At 41.2% G+C, this 12,857-nt stretch overlaps 1 protein-coding gene across 1 annotated transcript in view; it reads right to left on the reverse strand.

Annotated features, from left to right (window-relative positions):
* The window catches only part of USH2A (usherin), a 773,776-nt gene that overhangs the window by 49,222 nt on the left and 711,697 nt on the right, over positions 1-12,857 (reverse strand). Inside the window, exons 64-66 of the mRNA XM_060289919.1 lie at positions 6,428-6,637; positions 4,146-4,384; positions 3,066-3,274 (exon numbers count right to left, since the gene is read on the reverse strand). Coding sequence (XP_060145902.1) covers positions 3,066-3,274; positions 4,146-4,384; positions 6,428-6,637 — 658 coding nt within the window. The remainder of the gene's footprint in view (positions 1-3,065; positions 3,275-4,145; positions 4,385-6,427; positions 6,638-12,857) is intronic.

Below are 12,857 nucleotides of genomic sequence, written 5' to 3' on the forward strand. Positions count from 1 at the left end.
AGTCTGTACTGTAAACGGTAATTGCTTCTCAAAGCTGGTGGTGGTGTTTTGTCCCATTCCTCGTATGGAGTAGCATTTTTTATTAAGTCAGAATTCATTTGACTACACTTTCATTTCAGGAATAAGTGTTTCTCACAGTTCTTTATGGGTTTGTGAAGGGAGGATAGCGAGAGGAATAGGCAAAAAGGTAAAAGGAGGTTACACAATTAGGCAGTAGACGTTATGAAGAACGATTACACTTTGCTTTGATTATAGCTTGGGTGACAAAGGACACTGATTGCGTGGTGCCAATGGTAAACGTGAGACGTTCTGGATGCGTTCACTCACTCACTAAACAACACATTTTGGGTATCTAAGACTCTGCCCAGTGCTGGAGATAAAATGGAGAGAATGAGAGCCAAAGGAAGCGCACATTCAAGGGGAAAGATACACCCTCTGTCGGGGGTCTGCCCAACTCAAGCTGGTTATGAGAAGTTCAAAGGGAGGCAAGGAAGCTGGGTGTGAGCGTCTGGATTTCAAGCAGGGAGCTCGGGGAGGAGGTGGCCATTTGGGAGTCAGCCTTCGGAACTGAAGCCCTGGAGGAGATGAACTCAGCTGAAGAGGGAAGAGGTGAGGCGGGAAGGAGAGGAAAAAAGAAGGAAGGGGATAAAAGGGAAAGTGTGAGCAGACAAAGTTTAGGGTTGAGGCTTAAAAACCTTGGCTGGTGGAAGATCAAGCAACAAAGTTGACTAACACTGAACATCCAAAGACGCAGGTTTCCCAGGAGAGACTTGTCATGAAAACGAAGGGGAGCCACTTTCTACCAAGGATGGAGGCTTCAATCACGTTGAATGTTCCCAACGTTCCCCAATGTTCCCAAAAAAGCCCACTGGATTATCAGTGTGGAGGTCAAGGGCAAATTTAGGAAGAGATTTTCATGCAGGGATGAGGTGGAAATCAGTGTGGAGGAAGTTAAAGAACATGTGGGAAGAAAGAAAATGGGAAAGCCCTTGAAGACCATTCTTTAGAAGAGTTGTCTCTGTGGGGAGGAGCTGGGGCAGGAACCAGAGGGGAAATGGAGTCTGTTCGCTTTAACATTAGAAAGGCAGAAGCAACCGTGATACACTGAAGATTAAGGATAGAAAAATGATGAATAGTAGTGAAGGAAGTGGTACTCAAAGCACAAGAGGCAGGTTTATTTCAGATGAAGGACCACCCCTTCCTGCCGTGTCCCTGGCGGGAATGATGCAGATGCAGGACACGTGGCTGTCTAGGGTGGGAAGGGAGCAAATTACTGACTGATGACATTTCCTTTCCTGGTGAATTACAAGGCAAGGAGTTCTGCCAAGACTCTAGGGAGAGGTGGGTGAGGATTGTATAGGCTTGCGGGAAAGGGATGAGAAGAAGTGGAAGGTTTGAGGAGGGTGGAGAAGGTCTGAAATCTCTATTACAGAAAGTAGGTAGTGAGTTGACCAGGTTAACACAGCAGTACCGAGGGTGCTGCTGAGCTGGGTGATCCTGAGCTTAGAGTAACACTTCTATCTTCTAGGTGTGGAAACTGGAGGGACTTAAGCTCTGGCTTTAGCTCATCATATAGCTCCAGGAGCCTCACTTCAGATTCTAATCAATGTGAATGGCATCCTGGAATTGTAGTGCACAGTCCACAGCCCTGCCTCAGTTTTCTCACCTATAAATTTGGTTAATAATAGTACTTAACTTCATAGGTTTGTGGTAAGGATTATTTGTAAAACGCTTGAACAGTGCCAGGAACGAGCAAGTGCTCTCTAAAAATGACCTCTGGCGAACATCCTGCCATGTTACTGCTCGGGTACATTAAAGTCTTCGTATGAGGCAGTGAACTTTCACGAATGCATAACTCTTACTTCTAAAAATGTCAGTGCCAAATACCGAAGATGAAGTTATAATCTGATATAATGTTTCTGGAAAGCAAATTTGCAGTAAGTGTGCAAAGCCTTAAAAGACTTAAAATTCCTGATGTAGTAAATTCCATTTGTTGCCATTTAAGAAGATAACCAGACATTCACACAAAGATTTGTTCACAAACTTTCTCACCACATTTATAAAAGGAAAATATTAGAAACAACTGAAATGCCCAATTTATTCATAGGTTGGAATGTTATATAGCCATTAACCTTGGTGGCTAAAGAGTTTTTAATGCCATGGGAAATGCAAATAAAATAATGTCAAGTATAAAAAGCAGACTATGAAATTTTCATTAGAGTATGATCTCAACCATGTAATAACAACTCTGCATAGAAACGGGATTAAAGGAATGAATTACGCCAAAATATTAATGGTGGTTGCCTCTGGGTGTGGTGGGATTATAAGCAGGACTGGCTTCATGGTTGTGTGACCTGTGCAGATGCCCAGGATCCCTCATGTAGAAGAATTATGGACTTAGTTTGATGCTCTGCTGTCATTATCCTGAAATTGTTAACGATTTTTGAACAAGGGGCCCCATATTTTCATTTTCCAGTGGAACCCACAAATGACGTAGCTGGCTCTAATTATAAGTACTTATTTTATTCTTAATACCTTTTGTATTTGCCATTTTTAAACAGTAGACATATAAACCTTATAAAATCTGAAAAGGACTTATTTTATAGAAATGTCAGGAGGCCCCAACGGATTAGCTAATTGCCCTTTTCTGCACTCAGTAGCCCTTTTGCTTTTCCTGGCAGCGCCGTATATCAAAGCTTTCCAGAAATGCGAGCTATGACGCCACGTCATTTGAAAAGAAAAGGAATGGCAAACTTCTCTAAAAAGTTAGCTCAAAATAAAGAAAGAAAAAAAGTCATCTTACCCATGTATTAGCTTTCCCTTAATTGGTTTTCATCCCATTGCTACATGAAAAATCTTCCTAAATTCACTCTTGATCTCCATATTATTGAATCCAATGGGCATTTTTCCCCCATAGTCATGTTCACTGATGTCTCAGTAGCATTCAAAGGAACTGAACACTCAGCCCTTTTAGCAAACTGTTTTCCCCCTACCTTTCAGGACAAGCTTCCCCTGCGGCTGCCCTCCTAGCTTTTTGGCTTATGGCGGCAGCCACTTCTACTCACATTCTTTTTGGGTGATGAAGCTGATCCAGTCAGAGGCCGTGCTGCCCAAATCATTGTGGGCCACCACCCTCAGCTTGTAGGTGGTGTAGGGCTGGAGACCCCCGAGGCTGGCTCTCAGCCCTGGCCCAGCGTACTTTGTCTCGGTTTGGCTAGGAGTACAGGGGGTGGCTGAATCCGGGGGGCAGGCCATGTAGAGCTGGAGCTCATAGCTGGAATGAGAATGGACACGTAAAGAGAAAACAGGCAAAGGAATCAGTCTCACTCTCTTTTAAACCTGTTGCTGTTTTGTTCTCACTGAACTGCCAGCTCTTTCAAATTCCCATTGGTGGGAGACTGTTCTCAGAAACACTTTATTTAATGCTGTTGGAAATGGGCAGCAGATGGAACCAGAGAAATGATAAGAGAAGTCACATGTATACACATGTTGCCGTCCACCCAGCAGCCAGGAATCCTTGTTGGTAGAGATAAGATATTTCTCTCTTTTTAGAAGAGAGTGATAAAACTGTTCTTCTCTGTTGAAAATAAAGAATATCTTTTTTTCCTCCAGATTATCTTGAGTGAAATAACTTCCGTGGTCTTTCAAACAGTGGTTCATTACGACATTTTAAATTAGATCAAGGAAATTCTGATTTAGTCACAGAAGTTCCTTATGTTCTAGCTGAGCCCTGTAGAATGAAACATTCCAGGGAACCATGAGGAAGAGCACATCCTTTCAATGAACGGGAACACACTGCCTTGTCCTTTTTTATTTTTTGGATGCACTGCACGGCATGAGGGACCAGGGATCGATCCCGTGCCCCCTGCAGTGGAAGTGCTGAGTCTTAGCCACCGGACCGCCAGGGAAGTCCTTGCCTCGCCTTTCTTATTTAAAGAAAATTTTGTTGTTCACCTTGCTATCCTTAGCTGATTTATGATTGAAACACTTTGTGGGGAATGTGACCACTCAAATCAATTGATTTGTCTAATTTGCTATAGGTGTCTGTTCAATCAGCAAGTCTTCCTTGGGGAGGGCTGGGTAGCTGCATGTCCGTGTTCATGTCTTATTTCGGTTTCTTTGTCCTTTTGGCTCTCCCACGCTACCTTTGAATGACGCCGTTGGGGAACAGCGGGGGACTCCACTGGAAGGAGGCTGTCCTCGAGGCCAGTGTCTGGATCTGGGGACAGGACAGTCCTGATGGCGGAGCAGAAGGAGTTCTCAGCTCTGCTGTTGGCCCTTGGCTGCAACAATTGAAGCAGGTACAGGCCTCCACCCCAATGGAGTAGGTCGTGAAGGGCTGCAGGCCATGAAGCGTCTGCTGGGTGGCCAGGCCTTCAGCCAGCTGCAGGAGGAGAGAGAAGACTAGATGAGGCCCAGTGGCAAGTCACAGACAGTTGGTTCACTTTTACCGTGTACCATGCGTTCTATGAATAGAGTGCCGTGCTAGTTACTCTGGGAGATGCACCCTGGCATCTATCACAATATTTACCCTGAGGAATGACCAATCCAGCTGGAGAGGCATGGCTTAAACATGCAAAAACATGGAATGAGATAACAGTTTGATAGAAGTTTGAGGCAACAGGGTAGAAATCACAGGGAACAATGTTGTCTATTACCATAAAGAGATATTAGAAAATGGCTCAAAAAATCACAAAATACTGACTGGGTTCTGTGACCCTCAGAATGCTGCCTTTTCGAAAAACAAAATCTACATTTGAATTAGATTTCTAAGTCAACATTCACTAAGGTCCGTATTCTGCCATTGTTACTTGCATGTAATTTTGGGGTCAAAACTCCCCTCAGATCCCCTCAAATCTTAGAGTTGAGTATTTAAGAGCTTGAAATATATATTATCTATTTGTATATTAACATATGTAAGAGTTTGAAAGTCCATGTCTTCCTCTAAGGGTATGGATCTGTATGAAATATAGTTTTTTCTCAATTATCTTTGTTGCATTATAAACTTTTTGGTTTCTCTGGAGCAAATACTTTTACCTTATTGTGCTTTTACTAAGTGCTCTTTGGAATAGAAGAGCTCAGAAACTAGAAACTCATTTTCACGTTGACATAAGCAACATTTAATTAAGAAGAGCTACCTGTTGTTTAAAAAAATGCATACAAGGCACTCCAAATAGAAATTATTTGAGTTTATTAATATTATCATTTTATAAGCATGGATAATCAAGGGTTGATTGTATTTACATCATCTATATTTATTGAATCGGAAGCCTTGTAGAAAATATGCTAATATTTCTTTAACATTCCATACAAGACTTCCTTGCATGTGAGTTATCTTTTGAAATTGTGTTTCACTACCTGCTACGCTGGCCTCAGAGGATTTCTCCACACTTGCCAAAATTGTTCCCTCGATTGGTCTAAATAATTTATCATGTCATACCAGGATCTGTGCAATTTCTCTATGAGGTTTGTGTGAACAAAGTATTCTAATCTATACTTATTTATGAGAAATGTGAGAGTGACACCAGCTGTCCTGCAGAGAAAAGAGACTTCATCCCCTGGCAGGTAGTGTCTTCATTTAAATAACGCAGGAACTGGTCTAGTTGATTATTTAGTGTCCCTTTCAGTGAACGGCTTGGCTAAAACACAGTGTGAAAGATGATTTCCCTCCACAGACCATCCTGTCTCCTCGATGTGCCCCAAATGTGCTAATACACGAACAGCGGAGTAGGGCTGAGCTGAGCTGTTCTGTTGTTTCTTCCAAAGACCTAGAACTTTCTAGAAGTCACCAAAACAAAGTCTGAGATTTCAGTGTGCTATTAGAGATTTGCTCGTGCCAAAATGGGGATTCCGAGGATATCCTTTGCTCTACTTTTTCCTTTTTCATATTAAGATTTACACCACCAACAGAGACCCTTTGTTGGCCCCTTACTATAAACCACTACTACGCTGAGTGCTTGACATGTGTTTTCTAATTAAATTAATTCAACTAATTTGGTTATCTCTAAAGTCTTAGGTTCCTTAAAAGATCTGTGGAGTCTTTAATACCACATTTAGCCCTCCTCTCCCAGAGCATTTACATATATTCTGTACGTTTCCTAACGCTATTTCTTTGCAGAGGGATCTTTGTGCCACTAAGGTCACCACAGGGCAATTGAGAACAGATGGATAAGAAAGAAGTATCAAGGGGAAGAAAAAGCAAGGACACCATGGTTTATGATTTTTCCGTCGTGGAGCACAGGCTGTGGACGCGCAGGCTCAGCGGCCACGGCTCACGGGCCCAGCCGCTCTGCAGCATGTGGGATTTTCCTGGACCGGGGCACGAACCCGCGTCCCCTGCATCGGCAGGCGGACTCTCAACCACTGCGCCACCGGGGAAGCCCCTATGATTTGTTTTAAATAAACCGATCAGAATGCTGCTGCTCACCACCGTCTGGGCCCCGCTGGTATCGTTGGAGAACAATCTGTAGAGACTGACAATCCCGTTGGGCTTCTGCGGGGCGCTGATGTTGACCACTGCTTGGGTGGCAGAGACGGCATGGAACTTGGGGGCCCTGAGACCTTCCGGGGGGGCGGGTCCAGTTCTACACCGCGTCCAGCTACTGGAGGCTTTTCCTGCTGAATTCACGGCCCAGACCTCAAAAAGAAATCAGTAAGACCAGTCAAAAGCCAGAAAACTTCAGGCTGCAGAGAAGTTGGCAACTCAGAGCAACTGAAAACAACAGAATGAGATAAACTTGCATCTTGCAACTTCGTAATTGCAAAGGAGGGCGGGTCCTTCCTGTGTTTAGCCTTTGACCCTGTGAACACAGAGGGGGTCCTATTAGAGTCCCGATTTCTGAACGCAAGCTGGCTGATGGCTGATTTAAGCCTAATGAAAAACTGCTCATCTCTGTGCGGGGTGTGGAGTGATTTTGTCAGCTTCTGCAGACTGGATGGATCTGCAGACTCCATAAAACTCAGCAATTCTTAAACCCCGGCCCCACCCAATCTGCATGAAAATTGAATTTTCCTTTCATCAAGGAGGGAATAAACACATGGAAGGAGGTGTAATCTTATTTATCAAGCACCATTTGTATAATTAAACACGAATATCCTAAGAGGTTGCCTTAGGTCATCATTTGCATGAGTAAGTGATTTGTAGAATGTCAGGTACAATAGACAGAGGAGATGGATGTGTGAGTGGATAGGGTTAAATTAGGCCCAATAATAGCCAACCACACAGTGATCAATCAGGATGATAGATCTAAACGGCAATCCGAGCAGACTGTCTGCACGTCTAGGAGTCTTCCTTAGTAAGCTTTCGTGTTGTGCAGGTCTGACCTCAGGAAATTGTTCCCTCATTTGGTGTCTCTGAGTATTTATATATGTAAAGACACACACACAAATATTACAATATATACAATATATACGCTATAGATAATAATTACAATATATACCATTATATGATATATACATGTTTTATATAATTATATAGGTGTGTGTGTATATATATATATGTATAAATTTGTTCTGAGCTTTTAAAGACAAGTCTGGAAAACTTGTTTGATTCTATAGTACACACGTTCTAGGTGTGCAGTGTTAAAAGAGCATGCAGAATGTTCAAAATACGAGATATTTAGAAAACACTGTAGGAGAATACTTTGCAGTGAGAGTTTAGTTTCATTTTTGTTTATTTTGCTTTCGCATCAATAATAATTTTAAGAGAATAAATAAATATTGGAGAGATTTTCAGTACTTAGGCTAACTTCTATCAGTGTTTCTGTACTTTTTTTTTTTTTTTTTGCAGATTTCTTCGTAAAAGTAAAATTTCTGATGTTGAATTGCTCTTGGATTGCTGTCAAATGCAAATCTCCAGCCTCTTGCTGCTAGGATTGCCAGAAACCCTGTTTTTTCCCCCGGTTTTACTGAGAAATAGTTGACATACATGCCACATTTTAAAAAGAGGTAACTAACCTACTTACAAAGCAGAACCTGTTCTTTTCAGAGCTCTGATCCATTTCTCTCATAGTTTGCATAATAACCACTAACATCTGTATAAATTCTATACTTTACAAAGCACTTTAAGAAACGTTCGCTGACTTGGTCCTCACAACACAACCTCGTAAGGTGGCTGGAGAATGTATTATTAGCCCCTTTTACAGATGAGGAAATCAAGGCTCTGAAATGTGACTCTCGTTCAAGGTGACAGAAGTCACTAGAGCTGAAACTAGAATTCTACTCACCAATAAACTTTATTGCTCTTCCCAGTAAACTGTGCTTTTGATTCTGTATGTCATCCATACACATAAATAAGATACTCAGGATCATGAATATTAAATGACTTTTCTATAGACAATTACCTACCTGCAATTCTGGATTGGGTAAAGTCTCTTAGCTTGCAAGGGTAAACAGACATGCCCAGGTTGTCTCGAATGATAGAGGTTTGTTTTGATAGGCCCAGGAAACTGTCTTAGCAATGGGAAAGCTAGGCTCCATGGAAAACAGAGTACAGGGCAGAACACAACTGTAGCTGCTCTTAGCATCCGCTCTGGAATGGCCATGGTCAGTCTTCCAACAGGGAGGGTAGCTATAGGAGGTAATTGGTGAGGAGGTCAGATTTCATGGCTGATGAGAAGGAGTCGTGGACTCCCCAGTCTGCTCCAGACCACCCTCTGTTACTGCTGATGTCTTGCGGTGGAGGATTTTTGATTACACGCCGAGTAACAAAGACTGAAAGGAAAATATTCTTGAGAAAGGGATGCAAAATAAGGTGCACATATTGATAACAAATTCTTTGCCAAGAGAAGGGCTTTGGTTGGTTGGTAATTTAAGGGTATACAGAATTTTAGTGGGGGCCACAAAGGATAGAGAACGCAAGGAGGAAAGTGCAACTGGGCTTGACAAAAGTTCAGCAAGTTGCCAATTAATTACTGAGCATCCCATCTATTAAGGCTTTTTAATGCTGCTGTTGGCAGATGGGACTAGACCTCATGCCTTTCTGCGCTACTTGGGCAAACGGGGGTGGAGGAGTCCTAGTTCCAAAACGTAATTTAATCCATGGTATTTTCAAATACTTGCATCTCAATAGTGTGGTATTTTGCTACGGATCTTTAGAAATATTCTCTTCTAAAACCTAGGCAATACAGAATTCCCCATCAGTAAGTGGAAATGTATGTAGGATCTAGCGTCTTTTGTCTTTGACAGGAGACCTTCATAATATAGTGCTTTTTTCCTAGTCTTTCTTTTTAGTATTCAATCAATTTGAGATCAAAATAGCATTCATATAAATCAACATGCTTATGCAAAGCAGGAGCAGCCTATTTACATGAGCTCCTCTGGAAATGAAAGCTGTTACAATGAAGAGAAAGCTGTGCTAATGAAGCATTATGGATTTCACAGACCTTGCACCAACAAGGCATCGTATCTTATACCAAACCACCAGAAGAAAAGTCAAAAAGAAACTGTCAGTGATATTCTTTCTTTCTCTCTCTGTCTCTCTCTCTCGAGGTAAAAAGTCCTTTATCCAAAAATCACTGTAGATTTTTGTCTGTGCCCAGCTAAGCAAGAGATAAAGGAACTAGGGCTTTCCTGGTGGCTTAGTGGTTAAGAATCCGCCTGCCAATTCTGGGGACTCGGGTTCAAGCCCTGGTCCGGGAAGATCCCACATGCCGTGGAGCAACTAAGCCCGTGCGCCACAACTACTGAGACTACGCTCTATAGCCCACGAGCCACAACTACTGAAGCCCGCGTGCCGAGAGCCCGTGCTCCGCAACAACAGAAGCCACAGCAATGAGAAGCCCGCGTGCCACAACGAAGAGCAGCCCCCGCTTGCCGCAACTAGAGAGAGCCACGCGCAGCAACGAAGACCCAACGCAGCCAAAAAGAATAGAGTAAAACAATAAAATAAAATAAATAAGTTTATTAAAAAAAGATAAAGGAACTAAAGTATAGTTCAAGGTTCAGGATAAAAATACTAACAGATTATGCTTATGATTTACTTCTACTGAGAAATAATGGCCCCAAGATATGGGTCCATCTTTATATGGTAGAGAAAGAAAAAGCAGAGATCTTGAGTGGGAAAATTTGAGTAATATGCCCTGATCTTTTATTTTTAACGAATCAAGAAATTAAATATCTTGAGAACAGACGTAGAGTTGCCTACTTTGTCTATCTCAATCTATCCTATCTACCTATCATCTATCGCCTATCTATCTACTTGTTACCTAACTGATAAGCCAATCCACCTGGTTTGTATCCCAAGGTTCCCTCACACCATCATTGAGTATATAAGCAGTGTGTGAGCTACTCACAAAAAAGAAGGGACATTTTAAGAGCTGGAAACAGAAGTACAGCTTATGAATTCCATGCCCAAGAGAAAAAAATGTAAGGATACTTTTATCTTTCATTTATTCAGAATATCCTTAAACCCACAGCATTAGTGGAATTGAACATATTTTTTATAATAAAAAAATTAGATGATTAAAATTTCCACTAAAGTAACTTATTATTTGGGTTTAATGAACACTTGCACATGTGTGTGTACACACACACACACACATAAGAGTTAGGAACTTCCCAATGCAGAGCTGTTAAAAATGAGAACAAGTCAGGACTGGCCAAGTTGGGGTGTTTTCCTCTCTAACGTTTTGGGTGAAGCAACGAAAGGAGTTACAATGTAAGAAGATGTCATGGAAAACACAGGTTAACTATTTGAATACATTAAAAATAACTAAAATGATCTAACCATAAATTCTATAACTGACTAGTGAAAGAATAGATCTATTTGTTCTCAATCTAATTTTTGATATCTAACTAGTGACTATCACCATCTTTATGCTGTTTTCCATTAAAAAATAAAATTGTTCTTTTATTTACTCTGCTCCCCTCCCATCCCCCAGGTCTAATCACTGTAGTTTGCTTTATAAAGTTTTAATTACATGAGATGTCAGCATCTGTCACCACGCTGCCCAGATCTCATTGCTGTGGAAACAATGGGCTCAGTTGTGTGTCCTCTGTTGAAAACTGCCTCTTAGAAATCTTCCTTCAGAGGAGTCTTTGTCAAAATGTGTTCCTTGGCTACAATCATCAAAATCATCTTGCGTTCTTGTAAGATAATTTATAGTGAAAAGATCTCGGAACCTGCCTTTTTAACAGATTTCCAAGTGATTCTTGTGCCCAGTCTTATTTGAGAAACATAGAGAGCTCTTCTCTATAGAACCAGGTACACAAATCTAGGCACCATACATTTTTTCAATTTCTGTTCATGTGTTGTCTATTTAGAGTTGTACTTTGCATTACTTTTGTCATTACCTTCAGCCATTCAAATAAGCACACAGCATGTATCTGGCTGCGTATGTTACAACTGCAATGATCACCACTGAGTTTATTACAGTGGCCACAGTTCCAAGCAGAACCGGAGTTCACTAGCTTTGGAGAACAACCATTTGCTGCCTAGTTTTCACTCCAGGTGCAAATTTCTTGAAACACTGATCTTTCTGGAACTTGTTGGGTCTATTTTTTCTTTACAGCCCAGATGAATAGTAGTAACTATTCTAAAATGCTCCTAGTTCCTCTCCTACAACATTTCTCCTTCTAATTTTATTCCAGAAGGAAAGCAAGATTTGTGAATGGAAGCACTTGTAATAAATTTTGTGAAAGAGAAAGAGAAGGGCCCATGACTCTGCCGAGGATGGGAGAAGGGGAGATGCTTCAGAAATTCTCTTAGAGTGGTGGCCCGTTGGGTGCTTATGTTACTGACCTAGTTATGCTTTAGCACAATTTCCACACTTAACTGTAAAGCAGTTTTCATTTCAATGGGTTGTCTCACTCAATGGCTCATAGCTTTCTAAAATAACATTCCCCAGGACTGATACTTTCCAAGCGTAGCCTCACTGCAAAGAGAAACTCTTAATGTACATTTCCACATTTCCAGGGTTTCTTGATGTGTTTTTCCTTGATCGTGGAATAAAAAAGTCCTTAATGGTAAAAATACCTTATGATTCTTTTGGCTGGGGAAATGCTACAAGTCTTGATGAGACCAAGAGGCCATACCTAGTGATGCGTTCTATACTGTTAGCATCCAGCTGATGTCTACTTGGTCTTGTATTTGCTATCATATTCCATATAAAAATGGATCACAGGAATAAGCAAATTCAGCCAGTGATCTTTCACAAAAACCCTCTAATCTGTTGACTCCTAATGTAAGTGACAGTGGCTATCCTTGTCCTTGAAGCAATTTGAGATTTTGCTTTTTCTTCCTGGCTGTTTGTTATGAGTTGCAGTATAACTGCTACTCTCAGAGGATTAATATATGGAGGGATTTTTCAGTTCTCTGCAACTTCTGTGATATTCTAAAACACACTTCCTTGTGGAATAATGGTAATTTTTGATGAAACAGAGACATTTCAACAGTATTGTTTCATATCAAGCAGCGTTAGGGAGGCAACATCATTATAAAAACTGGAGAATGTGAATATATTTTCGTGACGATTCACATCAGAAGTAAACAAAAATCCAACATGAACAGCCATGCCAGTAATTAATAAGAAGAGTAAATAGGTTGCATGTTAACAGGCAAACAATTAAATTATTTGTTTCTTAGGGGCATGTAATGAGATTGTTATCACACTCCCAGAAGAGAGACAAATAGATATTAAAAAGGTCTTTCCGATACCTGTATTGGCTGAGGCCAACAGCTAATTCAATAGATTCGATCAAAATCACCTCTTTTTTCACTGCTCCTGATTTATGACTTGGGCTGTAGTTAGTCATCACTCACTGCAGTTTGCTCTCCAGCACTCATAAATTATGCCTCATAAATAAAAAGATACAATCAAGGAAATCATATCAATTCATCTACAACCTTGGAGTATATT

The sequence above is a fragment of the Globicephala melas genome, chromosome 1 (assembly GCF_963455315.2).
Source record: "Globicephala melas chromosome 1, mGloMel1.2, whole genome shotgun sequence".
NCBI lineage: Eukaryota > Metazoa > Chordata > Mammalia > Artiodactyla > Delphinidae > Globicephala > Globicephala melas.